This window comes from Callithrix jacchus, chromosome 2 (assembly GCF_049354715.1).
Source record: "Callithrix jacchus isolate 240 chromosome 2, calJac240_pri, whole genome shotgun sequence".
Lineage (NCBI taxonomy): Eukaryota > Metazoa > Chordata > Mammalia > Primates > Cebidae > Callithrix > Callithrix jacchus.
Window position 1 is genome coordinate 171,853,765 of NC_133503.1, and position 26,987 is coordinate 171,880,751.

Sequence of the window (26,987 nt, forward strand, 5' to 3'; positions counted from 1 at the left end):
TGAATAAATTCTTTTTTAATTTTTACACCATAATTCTAGTTTTCATCTTAATCAAATTTGAAAATTTTTTCAACTGCATTAAATTTACAAAAAGTTCTCCCACATTACACTAAAGCATTCCTGATGTTTCATTTCCAGTAATCAGGTGTGGAATGAGTAAAAACAATTCATTGGCTCTCTTTTAATTAACTCCGTCAAATGTACACTGTTTAAAAACTGACTAGGTCAAAAATGGTTGCGCCTACAAGTTGACCTATTTGGACTCTGCCAAACTCCTCCAAGTTCAATATATATTGATGTTTTCAGAGTACAAAATCAATGTCCTGGAAACACTGCTCCTCCTTTTCTATGGAGCCAACTTGGGCAAATCTTTTCATTAAAATTCTTCTTCTGCCTGTTTGCTGCGGGACTCCTTGAGCTGCTGTAGCCGCTCGACAGTTTCAGAAACCGTGCGTTCCCCGTGGACCTTATTGTCTCTTGTGCGGATATTAACAGTGCCACTGATTTTCTCTTTTTCACCAACAACTAAAACAAACACACAAAGCTTTGTCAGATTTAACCTTAAGATATAGAAGGATTCACACTGAACATCTGAAGAGAAATGATCCTATGATGATCCAAAAGCTACCCCAGAACTTTGGATACACTAAAAGTTACAAGTGACCATGTATTAATATTAAAAAAAAACCAACTCTTTGCAATATCTAAAACTACTGTGCTTAGTGAGTCAATCCAGAAAACTTAAAAACAAAGTAACAAAACCCTAAACATCATGAATACCTTTTTTCAAGTCATTCCACATAAGGAATTATCTTGAGAAAGTAATCAAACAGATGTATTTAAAACAATGCTTCTTCATTCTTGTTATAATGCCAAAATATTTTTTTCACAAAAATCCATGATTTTTTTTTTTTTTTGAGACAGAGTCTTGCTCTGTCACCAGGTGCCAGGCTTGAGTGCAGTGGTGCGATCTCAGCTCATTGCAACGTCCGCCTCCCGGGTTCAAGCAACTCTCCTGCCCCAGCCTCCCAAGTAGCTGGGACTACAGGCATGCACCACTATGACCAGCTGATTTTTGAATTTTTTTAGTAGCGACGGGGTTTCACCATGTTGGCCAGGATGGTCTTGATCTCTTGACCTCATGATCCGCCCGAAAGTGCTGGGATTACAAGCGTGAGCCACCGCGCCCGGCCCAATCCGTGATTAAATGTAAAAAAAAAAAAAAGTATGTGGGCATGAGCCTAATTTTATAGTTATTATATATTAAGATAATATGATCAAAAAAAAAATCAGGACTGGAGGGAACTAAATAAATTATTGACTACAATTCACGTAAGCCTGTCTCAAGGTTTCAGTAGACTTTCCTGAGGTCTGACAAGTTTTCTCTGTAAGTTCCCTTTCTTACCTAAAATGAAGTTATACTGTGCTAACTGTGCATTTCGAATCTTCTTATTCAATGTACAGCCTGGATCCAGATCAACGTCCGCCATGAATTTAGCAGCATGGAATTGTTGCCGTACCTATTGTAACAGAGATACAGAATTCATCAGATCTAAAATTAGAATTATATTTTGATCTTACATGATTTTATTGAATACAGGGCTCAGGATTTCCTGAATGAACTTTCAGGAATTTAAAGCTGACAAAATTATTCAGATAATATTATTCACTGCCATTTTTCCCCCCTCAAAAAGGCCGATTCCTCTTTATTGCCTCAGGTCACGTGTATCAAGTAAACAATGTTTTCATTCTTTTCCAAAAAAGCAATATACTAGATTACATTTTATTAATTTTAAATTAACTAGATTAAACTTCCCATTACCTAATAACTTATTATTAATATGACAAAAAGACCTAACTGAACAATTTTAATTTCACTGTCGTTTCATATGAACCTAGATTGCAGATATGAAAAATACCACGTGATCAACACCTGAAAGAAATAATCTTCAGCTGAATATATCTTAACTTCTGAGTATCAGAAAGTTTATCAGGTCATCATAGGCATTAGTCCTTTAATTTTAAAATGGAATAACAAAGATTAAATAGTCTAAAGTTAATTTAGATTACAACAAATTAACGATAATATAAAAAAATATGTTTTCGCTCAACCTGCTATGAGAATTCACCATTTTACCTTCAAATCACCCCATACCTGGCAGAAACCTGTTTCCTTAGTGGCCATTAATGCAAAGGAGGAGCAGGAGAGTTGGAAGAAGCTGGCGTTCCTTCCTCATCTCTGCCAGAGACAATACCCTTGGGTTTTCATGCAAAGCCATGTGAGCAGACTGCCTATCCTCCTTTTGCAGACACATAAGTTACGGTGTCTACTAGGAGAATCCACCCAACGGTGGCCACGATTCCACCCAGACCCCTAAGAAGAAGGGTCAGAGCTTCTGGAAGTCCTCGTCAGAAAGCAGAATGAATTTTTCCATGGAAACACCTTAAGTACAGCTGAAGGTGAAATAATATCATACTCTTAAGTATCACCAGTAAAACCAGCATTCTCTCATTGACCTAGGTGACCAAATATTTCTTTCAATTTTTGATTGAAATAGATTCTAAACGATCTATGACACTTTCATTTCTCAAATTCGAGTTATATGTAAACTAAGAGTTATTTATGCATGTCAAGTGTTTATTTCCATTTAAGGGATACTTTTTGAAGCAATTTAAGTGACTTTGCCTATACTGTGCACAAGCCTTAGCGTTTTAACTAGTAGATTCTCCAGTCATAGTGATCACGAACCAATTAATCTGTTGAAATTTTAAAACACCTATTTCAGAAGGGTCCTTATAGAATTTTAGAATGCCAGGATAGGTCTGTATCTTCAACTTGTAACTACTTTAAAGAATAAAGTATCCGTTTTTTCATTTTTCTCAACCTGGGTTCCGTGTGTGCATGTGAGATGGGCAATTCTGCAGTTGGGGAAGTGGCCTAATAATTATAGGGCATTTAACATGTCTGCTCTATAGTCACTAGGTATCAGGAGTACTGCCCTATCTTCTCTCCCCCTAAACACAAAGCTTACCACCACATTATTCCAAATGCCACCCTACCCCCAAAAGGAAGTGGGGAAGTCAGTGCTGTCTCCAGTTGAGAACTCAGTTAACCAATACAGAACTTTTTCCTACTGTGTGAGCTTTCATGTGGAAATAAGATAAAGCATTCTCAACTATAGAAAAGAACTTTGATTCTCATCATTTTTAACTAAAACTATTGTGTGCAATACTAGGAATAGTCTGAATGGTTTATCTAGTAGATAGTTTAATGTTCACTTCATTTTTTTTGAGATGGAGTCTCACTATGTGGCTCAGGTTGGAATGCAGTGGCTATTCACAAGCACAATCATCACACCCTGCACCTCGAAGATCCTCCTGCCTCAAGCTTCCAAATAGCTGGGATTACAGGTATGCATCACCACACTCAAGTTCATTTATTTCTTAAGGATAGTTAAGACCTAAGTGTGGTTTATTTTGATGGTCTGGAGGCATGATGGTTTTGATGTTATAGTACTGATCACTGATCAACTTTTAATAATTTGAAATGCCTTAGTATGGAATTTTCACTATGGCAGAACAGATTGTTCTGTGCTTTAAAGTGAAGTTATGAATGGCTATACATTTGTTGGTAGGTTAGTTTTTTAGTGGAAGGGGCAAGACATTGGTCTGCTATGCTATTAACCTGAAAAAAAGTTTCAAATGGCGGAAGAAATTTATATTAAAATGAAGCAAAATTACTCTTAGTCAAAGAGCAGTTTAAACTGTATTTTGAACTGGAATTTATCTATCATACTGAAGTACTTGACATTTGCTAATTTAGTTTTTTAAAATACTAAATACTAAAATATACAAGTGTAACTGGGTACGGCGGCTCCTGCCTGTAGTCCTTGCTACTTGGGAGGCCAAGGTGGGAGGACTGCTTGACCCCAGGAGTTTGAGGTTACAGTGAGCCATGATTGTACCACTGAACTCCAGCCAAGGCAAGAGAAAGATCCCAACCCTTCAAACAAATACAATAAAATATAAAAGTGTATATAAAACACCATCCAAATATGTCTTCCAATTATGGAATCATGTAGAAAGCATTAAAGAAGTAATATAATCTATTCAAGCTTAACAAAGATTAATAATAGCAACATTTCTCTATATCATAACAGCTCAATTCACCAAGAATACAGGGCTTATGTGATTTGAAAAGCTTAACAAAAGTTATTAAATTGAAACAGAATTCATATCTAAGGCTTACCTTTTGGGCATATTCATCACAGCTTGGTCCCACTGGAACTACCATTACCTGGCGAGGGGACAGCCAGAAGGGCCTTTGGAAGAGAATAAAAATACTCAATGTAGATGTGGGCACATTCACTAAACAGAGACAGCACATTTCTTAATCTACTCCTCTTCGGTATCCTTTCCTGAAACATGTAAGGACTACTTTTAAAACTTGGCTTAAAAAAAACCCCAAATGAAAAAAAACCTAGCCAGTAAAGATTAAGGCAAAGAGACTCAGGAGAAGAAAACTAACCCTACATAATGAAAGCTTGTAACTATGATTTGTCTTGCTAAGCAAACAGCAAAGCAATCTGAGGATAAGACTAGGCTTCCCACTTTAATATAGCACATAACAAAATACCACATACTGGCTGACAGGAAGTAACAAATTGTTTAATAACTGCATATAGTGATTAATCATTCAAGAGTATTTTATTACTTATTCTTCATAAGGGACATAGTGCCTTCAGTTTACTCAAAATCCATTTGTACCATTCAATAAATTGTAAGTGATAATAATTGGCTATGGCACTTGGTAAAAATGTGGGTTTTCACTACTCATTTAAAAATAAGCCTATATGCAATTCTCTCTTTCAAGCAATTCAAGTATCAAATGCTTCTGATGCCGCAAACATCAGGCCAATGCTTCTGCCATTCCTGTTTTCAGTTGTTCTATTTATCAGCCAAAAGGCTAAGGTAGGCACTAAATTCTCTCTTAATAATGAACTTTTCCCCTCTGCTAAACCTGTGGTTTAGCAGAGCAATTAGCTGAGGACTCCCTCAATTCTTGAAATATCTTGTAGAGAATGTGTCTCACATTTTATCTGACTTTTCTAAAGAGATTATCTTATATCATTGACCAGCATGAGAAACTGTCCTAATTTCTGAACTAACCAAGTTCAAATACAACTGAAATAACAGTAATGTGTAAGATTAAATCAATTTACATCATTTTACACAAGTTTTAAATCACTAAGATTAGTATGGCAGCCTCTACAAATGGATGCTTTTATAACCCTGTACTACTTTCAAATGCACTGTGGGTCCAGAAAAAACTGCTTAAGAAATAAGATGAAAGGTATGTGGTCATGTATCTTGCCAACAAATCTTAGCCTCATAGAAACCTGGTTTGGCATCTGTTTTAAAACATGCTTGGCTTTTAAAAGGTGTCAAAATACTTGCTTGTTATGATTAGCAAGGCTGAATGAAGAAAGTCATAAGCCTACTCATTTATCTATGTAAATCCAGCAAAGCCGTCTAAATCCCAAAACAAAGTCACTAGAAAAGCAACCAAAGCAGTAAGTATACTTTTCACAGAAAGCAAGTCCTAATTAGAAAGTATTATACAACATTCAAATGAATCAAGTTCTGGAATTAAAATAATTACTATTAACAAGCGTTCTTAATGCTAAAAAGTTTGTGTTTAGATTGTGATTCCTTACTTTTTAACGAACACTTGTCATTAGTTAGAAGCAACTGATTGGAATCATTCTCCCTTTCTATCTGATAATTAAATGGAAAAGTAGACATTTCTTGTAACCAATTCATACTAATCATACAAAAACAAAACAATGATAAAAATTACCATTTGCCCCCATAGTTTTCTGTGAGGATAGCAATCATTCTTTCCACTGACCCCAAGATGGCTCGATGAACAATCACTGGCCTTTTCTTATCATCACCATCATGGCTATAAAGAAAAAGAATTTTGTTTTGTCTTGTTATATATATTTTCCTTTATGTATCCTTGGAGGAGCATATTCAGAGCAGACACCAGAAACTCACCTTACAAAAGTAAGATTAAATCTGATGGGCAGCTGAAAATCCAGCTGGATGGTTGCACACTGGTGGTACCGCCCAATCGCATCTTTAATCTGTATGTCAATCTAAGAAGCAAAGACTGGGTTATTATAAAAAATGCCAGTGATACTTAAAGTGGAGCTCAACAGTTGGATTAGGACTGGTTTTTCTTTTTCCAACATTTTTCAAAGTCATATCTTCTTGATCCACAAATGAAAACCACATAACCCAAATATACTTTAGTGCTCACCTTTGGACCATAGAAAGCTCCGTCTCCAGAATTTAACTCCCACTTTTCACCAAATTCATTCAGACTGTTTTCAAGTTGCTGAGGATAAAGCAAAATGATTTTTACTTTTTTTTCATCTGCAATATCTCTTCTTCCAGCCTAATTTGAGACTAAAAATACAGTAATTACTCATAGATCAATATTCTCTGCTTTAGAATTTTGTCTACCTGAACATATGCTCAAACCAACCCCTTTTTAAAGCTTTAGCTTGATAACTGAAAAAAGCCATTAAAACATTCAACCATTTCTAAAATACATAATCACAAAGGAAAAAAAACTAGCTTACTCAAACCTAGGAACCATTTCCAATTTCCTTTTGCTTTTATCCATTTAGAGAGGCTTGGCTTTCTTACATCTTGGAACAAGCCAATTTCAAACAGTATTCAAAAGCATTCTGAAAAACACCACTTACTTTCTCAGCTTGATTCCATACTTCAATATCTCCAAGGAATTTTTCCGGGCGAGTAGAAAGGTTCAGTTTAAAAGAAAATCCAAATACGCTATATACCATACGTAGAAAATCCAAACAACCTTTTATTTCATCTTCAATCTTTAAATTTTTTAAAAAAAGAAACAGTAGTTATCTTCCTTGACTTTCTTGACACTTCTTTCAAAGTATTTTGTTCCACAGGGTCTCATACCTGCTCCATGGCACAGAATATGTGAGCATCATCCTGCTGGAACCTTCGTACCCGAGTGAGTCCTGTGAGTGCCCCAGACAGCTCATTCCTATGAAGTACCCCAAAATCAGCTAGCCGCAGAGGCAGCTCTCGCCAGGACCTTGGCCGATGATCAAACATAAGGCTGAAGAGAAAAAGAGTAAAACTGTTTCTGTAATGTCATATTTAATTACGTGAAAGGTTTTCAAAAAGCCACTGATTCTAGCTGTCCATCCAGGCAACATTTCTCAAATTCTGGGCTTCATACAGCAATAAAAGCACTTGCATGAATAAAACAGTAAATTAATTATAATTTAACAAACCATAGCTAAGAATAAAAAATGTATTCTAGTAAGCCTGGAGTTAAATCCTTGTGACCCATATTTCATTAATTTGAAGACTACTATTAAGAGTCCTCTAATAGGATCAAATGTAAAAAAAAAAAAAATCTTGCAAAAATAAAAAGAGAAAAAAAAGCTACATACAAAATTGTTTATAACACTGGAAAATAAAGTTTGATTTGCTCCCTTGTCAGTCTCAAAATTGCTCCAGCTTCCTCGTTAGTCTGACGGTACTTCAGAAACTGAATTATCTGGGAAAATTAAGAGTGAACTTGGTTGGTTCCATGGCCTATCATATAGCTTCTTCACGAAGATTCCTCTCTCAGCTCCCGTGCCCTACAGGCCTGTTAGTAGGAACTGTGGACACTGAGCTACCTTTATCCACAGCTTTCTGTGTCTTCCCTTAAGCTGCTCTTCACCCAGCTTTCAAAGACAAAAAGCAGAGCAGCCTCACGACAAGGAACGTTTTCCAAGAATGCTGAATTATTAGTAGTAGGTTTTGACAAAACAAGTTTCTTTTCACTTAGGGAGGCTGAGGTCGGTGGATCACGAGGTCAAGAGATCAAGACCATCCTGGTCAAAATGGTGAAACCCCATCTCTACTAAAAATACGAAAAATTAGCTGGGCATGGTGGCGCGTGCCTGTAATCCCAACTACTCAGGAGGCTAAGGCAGGAGAATTGCCTGAACCCAGGAGACGGAGGTTGCGGTGAGCCGAAATCGCGCCATTGCACTCCTGCCTGGGTAACAAGAGCGAAACTTTGTCTCAAAAACAACAACAACAACAAAAAAAACACATTAGATCATTTGTTACACCCCCATATTCCATCTTTATGTTCTGCCTTGCTCACTGCTATACTCCTAGTATCATTACTGAATGCCCATAGATCTAGAGCTCTAGCTGGGCATGGTGGCTCATGCCTGTAATCCCAGCGCTTTGGGAAGCCAAGATGGGAGGAGAGCTTGAGGACAGGGGTTTGAGACCAGGCTGAGCAATGTGGCAAGACCTTCTCTCTACAGAAATCAAAATTAAAAAGTTAGCTGGGCATGTTGGCATGTGCCTGCAGTCCCAGCTGCAGTGAGCTATGATTGCACACCAGCACTCCCGTCGGGAGACCTGTCTCTTAAAAAAAAAAAAAGATCTGGGGATCTAATCAGGCATAGAAGATATAATACAACAATGATGTTGCATTTAAATGCTCTTCTGACACATAATTTATTTTTAACGAAAATGTTGTTAAAGGAGAGACAGAACCCAGGATGAATTGTAGCCTGTGAAAATCTTTAACAGGAATTCAAAGCTGCCAAATACCAGTGTCCTGGGCAGTTCATCGGTTTCAGAGCAAACTGCTCTTTCTCCACCTCAAAGGAGAACATGTTCTCACTGTAGTGCTGCCAGTGGCCTGAGGTCATCCAGAGTCGGCTGTTGTAGATGTTTGGGGTTACTACCTCCTGGAATCCTCTCTTCCTATATTCGCTCTGATAGAAAATAAACAGAACACATGTGTAGGCAGATAAAGGCTTACACTTCAAGTAGGAATAAAAACTGAAAGAGCAATTTTATACTCTCATGAAAAATGTGCACACATGCCATGATTCAGAAATCCCACTTCTAAGTACATACCAAAGACAAAACTCTCAGCACATGCAGATAAGAAGGGTTATGAAAGCGATGCTACCACAGCATGGCTGATAGTAAGGGACAATTCTACATCAGCGTCCATCAATACAGGGATGAGTGCACTGTGGTAGTTATATAGCAAAATAATATGCAACAAGCAAAAATACACTGGATTTGTATGTCTAAAGTAAATCACAGTGCAGTCTGATACACAGTGAGGCTTCCTGTATGCAACACATAAATACATAAATAAATGTGTACAAATACATAGGCTAGATGTAAATAACATGAACAAAAAGAATCCATGCCAACTTCAAAACTGGTATAAGAGATGCCAACATAAGCATATATATAATATACCAGTATATGGAGATATATACATCAGAAGAGGGTCCTAAAGATAGGCTTTTAAGCAACTTTTTTAAATATCGTGAACAAAAAATCTCAAGCAAATATAGCTCAATATAAGTATTTGTTAAGTTTGGGTATTAAGTACACAAGATAGTGGTTATACTGTTCTCTGTAAACTTGTATTTCAAACATTTCATAATTTACAAAGAAAAAAGCAACATAAAAACTGTTTTTTCAAAAAAATACAAATGAATGATCAAAGTCAAAGAGGACTCCTACATCAAGGACCAAAGGTCCCCCTTCATGCTCACCAGCTTCTTTGTATAAGGGCGAATCACCTACTAGGAATGATTTATAAGACCACAGACTTCTGCTTTTACTTATTATTTTATATATTTCTTCTCAAATACAGATTATCCTTCCTTTTAGTAGACCTTATTTAATAAAAATGATCATATATCCTAAATCTGAAAAACAGTAAATATGACTTACCCTAATGAAATCAATAAGGGCATTATAAATGTAGGCTCCCTTTGGCAGAAAAAAGCAACTTCCAGGGCTGAGTTCATGAAAGAAATATAGTTCTTGGTCCTGGGTAAAAGAAAAGCAAAAAAATGTTTATGTATGTCATGTATATGTGTGTGTGTGTGTATATATATATATATACATAAATTTCAGTATTCTTGAACTCAGAATATGGTCATGATGTGCCATATTTCAATCAGTGCCAACTCTGAATCAGAGAAACCACATCAGTGTTTCTGGTGGTTCAGAATTGCAGCTGATTTACAATTTGGCAGATGTGTAACACATGCCCTTCCTGTCACATTCCTCAATCCAATCAAGTTTCCCCAACGTAACAGGGAGTAAGGATCCCTCAGTTCTCTTACTATCCACTGCAGTCCCTCTTATGGTTCTTAATTCCTTAAAGCTCCAAGGTCTAGATGTTTTTTCATTTTCATTCTTTTTTATTTTCTTAATAGGTGGGTGAGGAAGGAGACTAGGAAAAATACCGATAATGAAATAGATGATGGTAAAGTTGGCTGACATTGGGTCATGGTTAAAGAAATACACCTCCTACCTTCTTGCCCAGCATCTCCCCCACACCAGCCAAATGCCCAAAAGCCCCCAGGGAAGGGCCCACCAATCACTGCTGGCTGCCTCATAGCTGGAATATCAGGTAGTCAGGGGTACAAGGGAATGGCTGATATCTCCAGCTCAAGCTTAATAACTTAACAGCTAGAGACTCCAGGCACAGAGTGACTATTTTAGGGAGAAATGTTTTATTGAGCCCAACTTCTAGTTCAGAAGACATTCAGGAGTAACAGAGATAATGGGTAGAGGAAATGACAGCACAGAATCCATGTGTGACATGCTATGTACCTTGGGCAACAAGTAGGTTATCCTTTGTGGGACACTGTTTCCACATTTTAAATGAGTCAGGAAGACTAAATTGTTTCCGAAGTCTAGTTTCCCCAGCTCTACGAGAAGCTGTATGCTTCTTTTATGGAAAACTATAGATCAAATCAGCATTTGTTCTCAATAAAAGTAGTTCAAATGAATTTCTGAATGGTACTGAACACACTCCAGGCAGATAATGTGGACAATGAGTAAGTATTTACAGCTTGTACAGGACATAGCACCAGTTACTAAAACGCTACATTATCTCTTCAAAACAAAATTCCTAGCACTTCATACAGCTAAATTTCAAACTTCAAATGAAACTGAAGATAACTCAGTCTAGACACATCATTGTTGTTGAACATACCCTGCCAATTTTCCTATGATCCCGGTTTTTAGCTTCCTCTTGGAACTTCTCCCACTCTTTCAACATTTTAGGATCTGGGAATGAAATGCCATAAATCCTCTGGAGAGTCTCCATATCTGCTTTGCCTTCCCAGTACGTGGAGGAATTCTGAAAACAAGGATTAACGATGAAACAACATTCAAATTTGTAAACATCTCATTTATTTTAACTCCCAATTGCTCTGAGGCCTTGTTAGAGTAGTTACTCATTCTGCAGCACAAAGTTGGCTGTTTTCTTCCCTTGAAAATGCCCCTCCCTCAATCCGCAGGTGGGTACAGTGGCTCACGCCTGTAATCCCAATACTTTGTGAAGCTGAGGCGGGAGGATCGCTTGAGCCCAGGACTTCGAGACCAGCCTGGGCAACACAGGGATACCCTGTTCTTTACAAAAAAAGGAAAATTAGCCAGGCATGGTGGTGTGTGCCTATGGTTCCTGCTACTCAGGAGGCTGAGGCGGGAGGACCACTTGAGCCTGGAGTACGGATCTCTGCTCACTGCAACCTCCATTTCCCAGGCGCAAGTGGTCCTCTATTCTGTCTTTTTGGGGCAAGAGAACGAGACCCAGTTTGAGGCAACACCCCTAAACTGCCCACCCCTCAATACTCAATCAACCACAATTCCACAAACATTACTTTGCCTGCAGAGGCATTTCTCCCAAAATGATAGAGCAGAAATAGTAATGAACCAATTAAAAAAAAATCTTGAAATGACTCAATTATTCTCTTGATTTAAAGTGCATTTTAATAACCTTCATAAAATGTTTATGAACTAGTATAAAACTGACTGGGTTTTATCAAAAAAATAACTTGGGAAATGATTAATTTAGACATATAAAGGGCAAAAGCACATACTTCTACAGTGAGTCTCAGAACTTTCAGAGCCAGGATGGCCCATGCTGTATGATTCTGTAAAACCTCCATCCCCTGTGCTTGCTCTGGCCAGTCAGTCACTCCTTGAGGGAATTTCAACTATAAAAACCTGATGGCATACAGCTCCCAGCTAATAGATAGCATGAGAAAATATATCATCCTTTCATGTGCAACAGAAAATGATAAAGAGAAATCAGTGAAAGTTTAAACACGTATCTATTCTAGACAGATACATTCACATAATCTTTAAAGTTACATTGCTTACTTTGTGTATTTTTAAAGCCTTAATTTTGCCTGTGTGTCTGACATGAGGACCCCGGCAGAGATCTATCAAAGGGCCACACCTAAAGATAAAATGAAAGGAATTTTAACAAAGACAAACTGACATACACACCAGATACATCTAATGATATGTAATATTCTCACCGATAGACTGTGGTAGTTGGAGTATTCACCTTTTCATTCAATATCCGACATTTGAACTTGTTGTACTGAAAATAGGAAAAAATATTTCTTTAAAAAACTGTCCTTTAATTTTTACCTCTAAGTACTATAGCTAAAACGTAACTCAAAGTATATCGCAACAAAGCACTGTATGAATATAAATGTTGACAGTGAATGCTTTAAAAACACGTTGGAATGGTTTGCTAGGAAAAAAATGAAATTAAAAATAAATAAATAAAAACACTTACATTTTTCTAAAGAACCAAATAGGCTTCATCTTATTACACTGAACCCCAGTGGTGTCACTTCAACTACCATAGATAAACGGTGTAACAGTGGAGGCACACACTGTGATTCAATTTACCTTAAACATTGCCAGTAAAGTTTCTTTCTTAACTTCCAGTCTTTCAAAAGCTTGCTTTTCTTTAATGATTTTCTTACATAAAGCCTCCAGAGAAGAGAAATCATTGCTAGACACGCCCCTGAAGAAGAACAAAGTATAATCTTTTTATTCCATTCGATCACACCGTGGCTTAGAGAAATGTGTATTTGGAAAAAGTATTTTGAATACTTGAAGGCTTTTAATACTAAAAAATTAGACTAAATTCTAAAAAAAAAAAAAACCAAAACATTTTTCCTAAGTAATTTTTACATTTTATATTTTCAGTGGCTTCTACCTTGATTATCCACAGAGACTTTTCTCACTAGTGACCCCCTTCCTGCAACTGTATCACCAGGTTTTAAAAGAGAGGGGAGGATCAGTCTCCTTGAATTTCCCAAAATACCTTAGGACTCTACCTCCATCAATCTAGAACAGAGATCTCATGAAATCCTCTATAACTTCAAGAAAATTGCAACACTTCAAGTACTGATAATGGGGATACCTGATGACTAAGAAGCAGTGAGCTCTGTATCATTCCTCGTTTACTGAGAATGCTAAAAATAATCTGGGGACCCACCGTCATTTACTTCATTTGTCTTTATCTAGTTGATAGCTTACCCTTCTTCAAGGTACATGTCATAATAGAATCCATTTTCTATTGGTGGACCATAACATAAACATCCACCATAGACTCTTTCCATGGCTTCACCCATTATGTGAGCGCTAGAGTGCCAATACACCTGAAAATTTAAAGAAAAGTGGCATGTTCTGAGTATTGGCATACAAGCTGTGAATTAATGTGGAAGGAGACAAAAAATATTTATTACAAGTAAACCCAATATATAAAAATCTGAATTTCTAAATCTACAAACTACTATGTGTTTCTATCCATAGCCAAACTTATTCAAAAGGCTTCCAATTACTGAAGTGTATTTTTATTTTGGAAATCATCTGGTTTAGCTGTTTTCAAACAAATTAAACTAAACTTGGCATCATTAATTAAATGGCATTGACTTTGTTCTCTGAAAACAATCACTACTCAAAATGTGACTGTCTCATTGACTGCAATGCCCCAGGTTCTTTTGAGTCAATGTGCTCACAGCACCATGTCTCAGACACTGTGATCTGGCCTTCAGCTGGCTATGGAACATCACTTAGAAATTATATGTTGTTACTGGCCCAAAACAAAGGTGGTACAACCTGACCCCACAACACAATGACAAAACACAAGGACACATATCTGCACGCTGAAATCAAATGGCAGTACTTGGTTTTACAGTAATCACTGGGATGAGTCAGAATACACCCAAAGCAACATTTTCAAGATTTATTATTAAGGTACTAAAGTGACATTAAAAAATTCTCATAAGAAACTTGTGGGCTCCAAAATATATTTGAAAACCACTGATCCACATACATAAGTGAGCAATCAGAACTAAAACAAAATATTTTGTCTCTCCTTATATGATACATAGCCACGGAGAAATAAAATCTTGTCATTAAATGTAGGTTGATTTTTATAGTGCTACCTAGCAGATTTGCATCTTAAGATGAGAAAAAAAATACAGAAATTGTTTAATAAGTGGAGTACCTTGAAATAAGGTTCAAATTTCTTTGTCAAATGTATGTATCTAGCTAAAGTGTTCATAGTTTAGAGGCCAGGCAGAGTGGCTCACACCTATAATCCCAGCACTTTGGGAAGCCAAGATGGGCAGATCACTTGAGGCCAGGAATTCAAGACCAGCCTGGCCAACATGGTGAAACACTGTCTCTACTAAAAATACAAAAATCAGCTGAGCATGGTAGTGTGCTCCTATAATCCCAGTTACTCAGGAGGCTGAGGCTGAAGAATTACTTGAACCCGGGAGGTGGAGGCTGCAGTGAGCCAAGATAATGCCACTGCACTCCAGTCTGGGTGACACAGCGAGATTCCATCTTAACATAAAACAAAATACAATAAAACATAAAATAAAGTGTTCATAATTTAGAAAGTAATTTTTACTTCCTTAATCAATGTTTAATAAAATTCCCAAAACATTTTCCCCACTTAAGTGTCTTAGTAGTGAAAAGACTTATTCAGATTTACCTCTTAATTTTCTAAGGCAAGCACTTTTATTATGTTCCCTAAATGAAGGACAAAATGAAGATTTCAAATATGACAATGAGACAACAATAAATGTTAGCTACCCAATTGCAGCAGTACTGAGCTGGAAAAGACTGCAAATGTGAATCTGTGCCCTAAAATTCAGTGAATACTAAATCAGCAACTTACTGCCTGAGCTTCCTCGTCCTCAAACTTGAGAAGTGCCAGGGTACAATCTTCTTCCAGAGGGCGGTCCAGGTCCCACACGACATTATTTACTTTAGCAATAACGGTGTTGTCAGCCAGGCCTTGACTTAAAAAAAAATGTCCACACATATATAAACACACAATAATCTAAAAAAAGCTCTTGTAGCACAACACTTAATTTTAAAACAAGAAAATAAACACTATTTTTATTATATATTGATTTTTTTTATATTGCTGTATCTCTATTTTTCTGAAATAAAATGAAAAAACAACAAACTCCAAAACTGTACCTAAGAATATAACTGGAAGATCCTAAAAATACAGAACACTATCATTTGACATTTAGTGCCTCTTTTTAAGCAGATATGGCAACTCTGATAAATAAGCATGATAAATTTCCAATGGTCTGATTATTCTTAATTACTCCAAATACATGTTTTTGTTTGTTTTTTTAACGTTTTAGAGACAGAGTCTTGCTATGTTGCCCAGGCTGGCCTCCTGGCCTCAAGCAATTCTCCAACATCAGCCTCCCGAGTAGCTGAAACAACAGGCACAAGTCACTACACCCACCTTTCTCTTTCTACAAAGCTAAGCTCTTGAAACTCCAAAGGAAAAAAAAAAAAGACCTCCTAAATAACTTCTCTTCTCTTCCTGCTTAAAATGCATATGAGATAATTTTCTTTTGACAGACAATGCTAACCTCAGAATAAATTCTGCAAATGACTAAGATGATAGCATTTTTAACAAATATAGAGGTAAAATGAAAGACTAGTAACTTTTCATAATATGGGTAAAAATATTATTTAGACACCCAATATACAGGATCAAACATAAAAGTGTCATCAAATGATGAAATATCAGACCACACAGAGTGTAAAGCCACAGAAGTTCTGAGGAGAGAAAAGCAGCACAGGTCAGTCATCTCGAAAGGCTTTAAGCACTCACGGGAAGAAAAGGGGAGGCGACGGCATTCTAAATGAGGGAATGGCCACATATGCAAGCAGAGATGCAAGTGAAGAAAGGTTTGTTCAGGAAGCTGTGTGACTAGAGCAGAGCTGAGGGAGATGAGCCAGATTATACATCTGAATGCATAGCTAGAGAAATGATGGTCTAAAATAGTCTGAGCATCTCAACAAAGGTAGGCAACACTCCACACTGTGAAGAAAAAGTATACACTCTTTACACTGTAAATCTCAAAGAAACCTACCACTAAAAGGCTTCAAGCTAGCTAGGCTTACTGTGTTGGTGGTTCTTTTTGTGAGGTTTACAACCAAATGTATACAACTTTTCCTATGTAAGGATCAGGAGAGAAGAATGAACAGAAGGTAAACAAATTCCTTTCTAATTTCAATGTTCCTACTGACTTTACCATAGGTTATAGACGATGTTTTCTTTCCTCCTGAGATCAAGTGGAGCCAATACAATAAATACATGCATTTCATAAAACATAACATGAATTTGGCAGAGAAATGTATTTTATCATATTAGCATAAAACGGTTTACAGGAGCTTAAATAGCTGATCAAAAGATGACTCATTTCCTATACTCTTTGGGAAGAACATGACTTTTATCTTACTATCCAAAATGGAGTCCCAAGATTCTTAGAGTTACTTTGAAAATGCAGATTACACATGGACCATACTGGACCATTTCAAGTTTTCAAAGAAGGGTAAAATAATCTATAAGATTTGTAACAAAACAAAACTTAGAAAAACCTTTGATGCAAATGAAATGTGTCTTTTCTTTTCCTTCCCTTTCACACACACCACTAATTATCTGAAACTTTAAATAGCCTGCTATATTTTCACAAAATAAAAAGATATTCTGGACTTCTGTAAAAATTGCATCAAGTATTCTCAGTGCAGATCAGTGACTTAACTCCAGAGCTAATGTCCATCAATGTTTTATGTAATTCAACTTTTTTTTTCGAGACGAGTCTTGCTGTCACAGAGGCTGGAGTACAGTGGCTCAATATTGGCTCACGTAACCTTCACCTCCCCAGTTCAATCTATCCTCCCACCTCAGGCTCCAAGTAGTTGGGACTACAAGCGTGCACCACTATGCCTAGCTAATTTTTGTATTTTTAGTAGAGATGGGGTTTCACCATGTTGGCCAGGCGGGTCTTGAACTCCTGACCTCAGGTGATCCACCTGCCTCAGCCTCCCAAAGTGCTGTGATTACAGGAGTGAGCCACTGCGCCTGGCTATGTAATTCAACTTAGAATTTTATAGTTCTCAAAAAATATTTTTCAGCTAGAGACTTGATAAATACAATGTAATCTAGATCAACATTGTAGACGACAGAGAAAAAAATTCCCAGACTAAGGAAGCCTAAATTTTAATGACATGGCTACAATCTCATTGTGTGACAACAGAGGAATCTCTAAATCAACCTGACCTTCAAAATTATCTCCAAAATGAAAAGTTGAACTGATACTGAAAGGTCTATCCAGTTCTCTATGCTCTCACATAGAAACCTGCATGGTATTCCAACTTTCATTTCCTTTGGAGTATGGTCGAAGTTATAGGTAGAAGCACTTGTCAAATGAACTGAAACACTCCATTTACTTTGTAAAAAGTATTAATCAATGTCTGTGGTACGGTAGAGGATCATGGCTCATAGGCCTAACTGGTTCTGCTTCTACTAGTTGTACAATAGGCTTACCAAGAATCAGCCACATTGGTTCCCCAAACTGTTTCTGTGCTTGTTATTTTATGTGTTTGGTTCAACAATACAAAATTGATGATAATCAACCATATGACAGTTCATATGGTGATTTCAAATGGTTCAATTCAATATATAACAATTATGAATAAACTTAAAATATATAAATATAAAATAATACAATGAGGAAACTATGATTTCTATGAAAACCAAGTTGCATGTTTGAGAAGGCTTGATAAATACAAGTCACACAAACAAAAATATTGTCAAGTTTGTGTGACTCCACAACTACATGAAAATCTGGAAGGATTGTGCACTCTGATTACTTCTCAAATGTGTTAAGATAATGTAAGGATTCTAATTAGCACTTACTATCCCCCAAAACCTTGCCATATAGATTCACTATTTTAAATATGTATATAAAGTCAGTAAATAGATATATATTTACATATTTTAAAATGAAGTGTTTAAAATCAAGATTGGCAAGCTTTTTCTGTAAAAGGCTACACAAATATTTCACACAATGCAGGCCAAACACGGTCTCTGTTGCATATTCTTAGTTGTTTTATTTTTTCCAACTATTTAAAAATCATTTTTATTTTTGGCTTTCAGGACATACGCAAACAGGTTATGACCATAGTTTGCCAACACCTGGTTTAAGACATACATATATTTATTTATGTTTTACCAACTATCATTTTGATAAAATGACCAATTACTGATGCCAATCCTATCAGATTAAGAAAGCTTCTCCCCTATTACAAAATATGCATATAATTCTCAGTTAGTTGAGATAACTTCTTCCCACCCCAATAAGTTTTAAGACTAGATACAGTCCTTCACTGAATTTATTAAAATAGCTCATTTTTTTCATGTGTCAGATAAAGTTTCTCAATCTTTCCATGTGAGAGTATCTAGCTTCATTTTTAACTTCAAAACCAAGACATTTAAGTAAAAATAAGTAAACACTGTCTATTTGGTTTTGTAACATTTTCAATCAAAGTAAGACTAATAATATAAAATGCCCCATAAGATAATACGATCAAAATGAACTCTTTCAGAAATTAACTTTGAATTTTGACTACAAAATTCTGTATCATTTTGATTTTTAAAAAATCTCAAGTAGGCCAAATTAAACAGATTAAAAACACTGAACAGTAACATAAAAAATATTATAAGAATAACACAATGGCAGGATAATAAAAGGAAGTTTAGTTAGGTCACAAACTATAGAAGGTCATGATGAGTGTAGCTTATACCTAATTCCACAGGCAATTTGATATGGTGTAGTCTTCCAAGATTCCGCATCAACCTGTTTACCATCAGGCAAAGTGACTTTAATTGGCTTGCTATCTTTTTCTGCCTTTTCTGCCAGAATAGAATCATGTTCTGCTTTTAGTATATTGTACATCTCAAGACGTGTGTAAATATACTCAGGCCAAGGATTCAACTGCAAGACAATAAATGAGGAAATAAATAATCAGTAAATATTGCTTTCCTATTTAGAAATAGGAAAGAAAAAATAAAAACAATACAGAAACCCAGAACTATTGATCATTGTGGTAAATAAACACACTGCCAAAATCACCAGGCATTACCTCAATTTGGTCCTAAATGAAGTAAAAGAAGGAGTTAAATGCCCCATTCTTATGCTGAATTGACGATTACCATTTTGCTATTATTTACAGCAAGTGATCTTTTCTCTTTTAAGATGCTTTCTTAGTATCTTTTCTAACTATTTTACACATAGAACTATAAACAATATTGGAAATATAAACAATAAACTGGCTTTTCCATTTTGTTTCAATCATGTCCAGATGATGGTCTGTGCAGCTGGTCAGCCTATATGTCCACTCACAACCAATTACAAATTTATTTGACTTAAGGTCTCCCCTTCAAGGGAAGTATTTACTGAATTCAAAGGTGCCATGATCACCTTGGAGTATTTAATTAGTAAATATCATAAAACAGCACACTACTACTTTCTATCGTAGATAAAATTAACAGAAATATTTTATATAAAACACCCACTTAGGTTTCCGAAGGTTTGGCTAAGAAAAAAAACGAGACAGCAATCAAAGAGCTGACTTCCTTCACTGTCAGAGACTCTATATTAATCTATGGAACATTCCAAAAAGGTAGCGAATCTGTGGTAACAAAATAGTCAAACTTCTAACATCTACAGCATTTATAATCTTTAGATTACATCAACATTAACACTGCATACAAAAATGAAGAGGAAATTGCTCAATTCTGCCATGACTTTCTATCTTCAATAAATTTCAACTTACCAGATATATAATGACTTACTGCAACACAGATTTTAACATTTGTTCAATGTTGATAAAATGCTACCAAAAGTATGATATATATTATATATACATCCCCTTATATATCAACATACCGCAATTTGAAAGGAGTACAGGCTAATATCTAATCCTTAAGAAACTGACTGGGGCCGGACACAGTGGCTCATGCCTATAATCTCAGCACTTAGGGAGGCCAAGGCAGGTGGATCACTTGAGGCCAGGAGTTTGAGACCAGCCTGGCCAACATGGCAAAACCCTCTCTCTACTAAAAATACAAAAATTAGCTGGGCATGGTGGTGCATACCTGTAGTCCCAGCTGCTTGTGGGGCTGAGGCATAAGAATCGCTTCAACCTGGGAGGTGGAGGCTGCAGTGAGCTGAGATCCTACCACTGCACTCTAGACTAGGCAACAGAGTGAGACCCTGTCTCAAATAAAATGAAACAAAACAAAACTGACTGGAGATAACAGAAAATAATACCAAATGAGAAAGATTCATGGTCTGCCCAGCTTGGGTACAGAGGTTTCTGATGGTAATGATTATCCACTACGTTAATCTTAAAGGTTAACAACATGTCTCTAAATATAATAGCAAAAAAAGAAATAAAAAAGGCATAACATTAAAATAAGTATGTATTTGTATTTCATCCTGTTCAAACATGTCAGAATAAGTTTCCTATGTGAGGTAGTATTTTTATCTTTTATGCCTCTCACACAAAATTTATTTCAGTCATATTTTTTGAAATGGAAGTCCCTAATTAATTCCTTCCCTCCCTCCTCCTTTCCAGTCTTTTTTAACGACAGGGTCTCACTATGTTGCCTAGGCTGGCTAGAGTGCAGTGATTATTCACAGGCAAAAATCACAGTGCATTTCAGCCCCAAACTCCTGAGCTCCAGTGATCTTCCCACTCAGTCTCAAGTGGTTGGCCCCCACCATCGTACCAGGCCCTAATATCTTTATAATTCCCACCCACAGCAGTCCCTCCCTTCCTTTAGTCTTTTGGTTGCTCTCTGGGAGCTTTTCATCAAATTATCACAATGGTCCATAACCTTCAATGGTGAAGAACCCAGGAATTAACTAAAAGCTCAGAGCCTGTCATTCTACAACCATAATCTGAACCCCTCAGACTAAAGCACAGTACCTGGTTTTATCCACTTGAAAGCAACATTATAATCCTACCCAACTGCACTACCCTCTGTATCTTAACTGCATTTTATCATCATAGCCACTTGGCATGTCTTAATTAGAATTTAGTGTCAAAATTTCTTCAACATTCATTCAGCAGATACTCTCTGTGGCAGGCTCTATGATTGCAGAGATGAATAAAACCTGCATGTTGTCCTTGAAGGGGAAGGCCAAGGTCTTGGACAGTTCACTGTAAACTCTTTTTTCCAGACCAATCGTTAAACATAATCACATGTCCCACTTAAAATTCTCTGTTCAGAAGAGTCCTCTAATTACACTCTTTGTCTTATTTCCAGGCCAATTCTCAAGCTGTGATGGAACAGCACGTATAATATGTTTGTATTGAAAGGATAAAAAAGAAGTTAGGGAACATAAGCATTTTCCATTTGCTTGCAAATTTTAAAATTTACAATTAACAATTTTCTTCACAATTACACTGGGGTTAACGTTCAGGAAGTGATCAAACATAAGAGAAATGGTTAGGTAGGGCTCTAAGCAACACTATACTTGATCACCTATAAACATACCCTAAAATAAAAATAAATGACGTATCCTAAAATAAATGACGGCACTACAAATTCAGCTATTGCAACATTTGTAAAAGTGGCTCTGAAAAGCCAGCTTATTGTGCTACTTCTAAAACGGCTGTTCCTTTGTGCTTCTTCCTTCTGGTAGCTTTCTAAAGAGTCTCCAATAAAACAGCTGCAATGACCAAAGCAAAAAGTGAAGCACAGTTCACAGCAGTAAAAATAAAGTAGAAAGACAAGCTTAACTGCCTCCAAAAGCAAAATACTCAGGAACCAGGTTGATTCAGGGCTGGTTTTTGATATGCCAGTTCCTTTCAGAATGAGCCTAGGGAAGTGAAAGCATTTTCTCCAGACTTGAGAGGCCTTAAGGGGATTTGTCTTGGCTTAGAAGCCAACTCCAGGGCAGGTCCAGATGGAAAGGGCAAGAAGCAGGTTAAAACACTGACTTTCTTTGGCTTCCACTGTATTCAGTGTAAGCCCAAACACCAAATCTTTATTCCCTAACATCTCATTTAATGCAACGATCAGAGGACTAGCATCACATCTGGAAAATGAATAATTACCAGTCTCCTCTTCAACTTTTGATCTCTGATTTTTATATTCGACCCCACAATCAGATCATCTTATATAATCATAATCCAGTTGCTTTCTTTTGCAGTAACAAACAACTCAAAGTCTTTTCTTCCCCTCTCAGATTATCCTTTCCTGATTTTCCCAACCGGTACCATCTCACATCATGTAAACAATTAGAAACCTTACATATTTGGAAAGTCTGAGAAAGTTTCCTGCAATTTGCCAACCTTTGATAACAGAGCCCTCTGTGATTTTAACTTTTACCTCAGCTCGACCTCCATCTCCAGATCCTTCTTTGTTCTTCTTCTTGCCTCCTTCCTTTCGCTTCTCCTCATCAGCACCAATCTAAATAAGCAAAAAAAGTTTGATGTTTTAATCTAATGTGACACCCCTACCCTGTGATGCCCCAGGAAAAGTACTGATAATGTTATTTTAGCATTTGTTATTTAATTTTTAAAAAATGGAAATCTGATTTTGAAAGACTGAACAATGTCATCACCGGCAAAGACAGGTTAACAACTTACAACAAAGACAAGTCTTTAAAAAGTAGAAAAAATTTACTAACAATGTTTAACTCCTCAAATTTCATTTATTTTACTTCAACTATTCCTGTGACTCTCGCTTCAGGTTTACTTGGACCACGTACTAAACATATAGCCAAAAGGCAACATGTAGTTGATTTAGTAAGCATATTTCCAGGAGAGAAAAAAAAAACTGAATGCAAAGTGTACCTATCAATTCCACCAGTGCTACCAAAAGCCATGGAAGAAGCAAACATAAGACCCAATCCCTACCATGTGTAAACCCAGTCTCTCCAGGGAAACCAGGGCGTACATGTGCGAGAAACTCCCGGAGAAAACAACACAGTAGCAGTGCTATGATTAGATGTCAAATAAGCTGGGACTAGTGTAAGGACTTTAAAGGATGGAATGCATTCCAACAGGTGGATTCTGAGAAGAGAGGCAACGTGTTCTGTGTGTCACATAAGCTTGTTGTCAGAAATGTTAAAATTTAAAAAGAGGAAAACTAATTAAACCAGGTTGATTAAGAAGGATTGCTTTACTAAAAATACAAAAAATTAGCTGGGCATGGTGGCACGTGCCTGTAATCCCAGCTACTCAGGAGGCTGAGGTAACGAGCGAAATTCCGTCTCAAAAAAAAAAAAAAAAAAAAAAAGGAAAGACAAGGTAAGACAGACTAAGGCTGACAAAAGCAGGAATACAGACTTCGATGAGAAGCAAGTGAAGTCACACAAAGTTTTAAAGTAATAAATCCTGGACCAGGAATGTAAAGGAGGGAGGATTTTCTTTAGTTTGCATCTTTGTGACCTTTAGATTTTTTACGTTTTATTAAGAGACAATTCAAACACCACATAAGTTATCCATTTGAAGTATATAATTGAACGGTTTTTAGGTATTCACAGTCGTGCAAGTATCACCAGCATCAATTTGAGAGTATTTTCATCACCCTCAAAAAGAAACCTTGTACCTATTAGCAGTTCACTCCCTGTTGCCTTCATCTCCAGACCCTAACATCCATTAATCTAGTTTCTGTTTCTATGGATTTGCCTATTCTGGGAATTTCTTATAAAGAGAATCACACATTATGTGGTCTTTTGTGACAGGCTTCTTCTAGTTAGAATAATAATAATTTGATCATCAGGTTGTAACATGTATCATTACTGTCATTGAACCTTTTAATTACCAAATAATATTCCATTGTTTACTTATCCATGAATCAGTTGATGGCCATGTTCTTTATTTACATTGTCTTTTAAATCCTATAAAACATGTTACTTGCATAATTAAAAAAATAAATTTTGAAATATGACCCCTAATTTCATGCTGAACTAAAATTCCCCCTACTCCAGGAGTCTGGATTTAGTAAACTTTAAAGGTTCATTTAGATTCAATAAATCCCTTGTTATACTGTAGAAGTGATTTAACTGGTCAAGTATACTGGATAAAAATAAAAATTAATTGGAGGTCTGTGCAGGTTTAAAATGGAAAGTGAATAAAATAAGTTTTATATTTTTGATAAGATTATTTTTGATTTTGACCACCTGCCAAATGACGAGGGGTAGTGAGAGAGACAACCACCACACAGGTTTTCTGGTTCTAACACTGTTCCAGTTTACAAACGAGAACACTGGCTCAAAGAAGTCACTTGTCCATTTGCTGGGACATTACAACAGGTCTCTCTGGAATCCTGAGGCCTATTACCTCTTTTCTACATCTCTGGGAAGAGAATGGGCAACTGTTCTCTATTTCTCTGAGTATGTGTTACATACATCTACATAAAAGTAATCTAAAATTTCAACCCAAAAGTTGAGAAACTGAACTGGATTGTGAAGAGAAGCTACAGAATTCCCTTTTTCAGGAATGATCTGTCCCTGACTCACTCAGAATAGCACAGAGGTTATGAGTATTGGCTATAAGATGCTGAGTTTGAGGAAGAAAAAAACAGGGAAAAAAGTGGGGGGATACTGGGTTTTAACAAGTTACTATTCCAGTGCCTGCTTTCTCATCTGTATAATGGAGATAATAACAGAATCCAGTTCATAGCTTTATGAAGACAACTGAATGACTTAACTCATGGAATGCATTAACATAGTGCCAAACTCAATTACGTATTTGTTAACCATACATTATCACTTCCAATTAAGAATAGCAGAGGAGAATATGGATACGGAAAGTTGTTGACCACATCCTACTAAGCCAAAAAAAAAAAAAAGTTACAAAACAGTAAAAATACAATTTTTATGTGAAAAAAAATCTATGTAGTGTATGTATTATGTATGTAAAATCGATGTATAATGATACTATTTATCATCTAGAATTAAACTTACATATTTTAGAATGTGCCCATATGCAGTTGCTCCATTCAATCCCGAGTGGACAACCAAGAAAAAACTTTGGCTTCCAAGTGACTTGTCCTGTCATAGAGCTGGGATAGGGGCTCCCTTATCTGAAAATGTCACCACTTCTCACCTGGACTATTACAACAGCTTTCTGCATGTGGCCTCAGCTTCTACCCCAATGCCAGCATGATTTTTACAAATACAGCCTTCCCGCTTAAGATCCTTCACGTATAGAATACAAATATCAAACATCCTTGTTGCCTAAGATCCTTCTGATTGTCGTACCTTCCCATTCAGGCATATCTATCTCTTGCAAACCCCAAAGACAATTCACCTGCGTGCCCCTTTTCACTGCCTTCCCTACCTTTACATGGGAAGCCCCGTCCTGCCTGTTTTACCTGGTGAAATCATTCTTCCAGACTTAACTCGAAAGAGCCCTCCTAAGCTCCCTCTTCTGTAGTCCCACATGGTTGATCACAAAGCACTGGGGCTGTTTCCCTGTCTCTTACACACCAGGCTGTGAGGCCCTCAAAGTCTGGTAACTGGGTCCTATTCATCTTCCCATCTGCATCGTTCAGGTCAGTGGTGGGCAGAATGTATACTTAACTACCCAAACTTGAACACGGTTTTCCTTTCCTTAGACTAGACCTCTTCACCCCTGCAGAATTTTAGAAGACTGATTAAATAAGGCTCTGCTATGCGTTTCCCTCTTACAACACGCTCTAAACGCAACTTTGGAAGCCCCAAGCCTAAGATTCTGATTCTGTCTCCGCGTCTAACTAGATGTGAGACACAAGGGCTGTTACCTTATCTGTTAAAGAGAATGGACCCAGGGCTAAACTGCAAGGCCCCACCCCTATTTATGAATGAACGCTTCTCAAAGGGATCTCTGACTTTCCAGGCGTTCCACCATCCCCCACCTCCTCCGCCCCACGCGGTCCCGGCCGTTTTCTGCTTCCTGTCCCCACGCCGAGCCTAGCGTCTGCACCCACGAGAGTCCCAGGTCGGTCTCTGGGCTCCACCAGGTCTGCTCACCGGCTTCTCCTCGCTTCCCATCTTCCCTGAAGGACTGCTGGCCTGCTCCTCAAACATTGGCGAACGACGAAGCGATGAGAGAACCCGAAAGCGATGGTATAGAGGAGAGAAGCGAAAAGGCTGGTCGGAGATGGGCCAGAGCGCCCGGGAACACTGCGCTTGCGCCACTTGGTTTCCCACTGGACCAGCTGATGCAATCGAAAGGCGCCCTAACTCCGCCCCCAACTGCGGCGTAACGGGCAGCCAGTGGACAACAGGGGAAGGCGGGCCCTCCCTCCTCTAAGCCAATGGAAAAGCTTGTTGGGTGACAGCCCTTCTAGGAAATAAGGGCGCGGTGGATGAGGAGGGACAACTGCAGAAGCTATACGCGTAGTCTTTGCTGACGTAGGTCTGGACGCTTTCTAGCGTCTAGTTAGCAATGCGCGTGCGCTTTTCTCCCTTCTGTCTTTATGTCTCACAGTCCAGGGACCTTCCCGGCCACCGTAGATCATACGTCTGTCTTTGAACTTCCGGAAAGTTTTCGGCGACCTGGTTGCCATCTCCAGCACTGGGACGAATCCACTGTGGAGTTCAAGTTTTCCCGAGACGTCGGCGCTTCCTGACCTAGCTTGACTGCCAACTTCTGAGCACTACCCAGGCCTCGGCTCCCTGTCTGTAGTGATGAATCTAGCCTTCCTCATGGCAATCTAGGCTCCTCAAGCCCCGAGT

The 26,987-nt window shown here is 37.5% G+C and overlaps 1 protein-coding gene across 1 annotated transcript; it reads right to left on the reverse strand.

The window, feature by feature from the left end:
• On the reverse strand, positions 1–26,434 carry TARS1 (threonyl-tRNA synthetase 1). Its single transcript, XM_002745076.7, has 19 exons — positions 26,280–26,434; positions 22,649–22,729; positions 19,051–19,241; positions 15,110–15,233; positions 13,456–13,577; positions 12,820–12,937; positions 12,438–12,502; positions 12,277–12,355; positions 11,105–11,251; positions 9,829–9,927; positions 8,677–8,843; positions 7,006–7,168; positions 6,777–6,914; positions 6,326–6,403; positions 6,061–6,161; positions 5,861–5,965; positions 4,250–4,322; positions 1,406–1,520; positions 1–525 (listed from the first exon to the last, which is right to left on the reverse strand). The coding sequence occupies exons 1-19, from the start codon at positions 26,334–26,336 to the stop codon at positions 377–379; spliced, it is 2,172 nt and encodes a 723-aa protein (XP_002745122.1). The 5' UTR covers positions 26,337–26,434; the 3' UTR covers positions 1–376.
• Between the last annotated feature and the right edge of the window lie 553 nt (positions 26,435–26,987).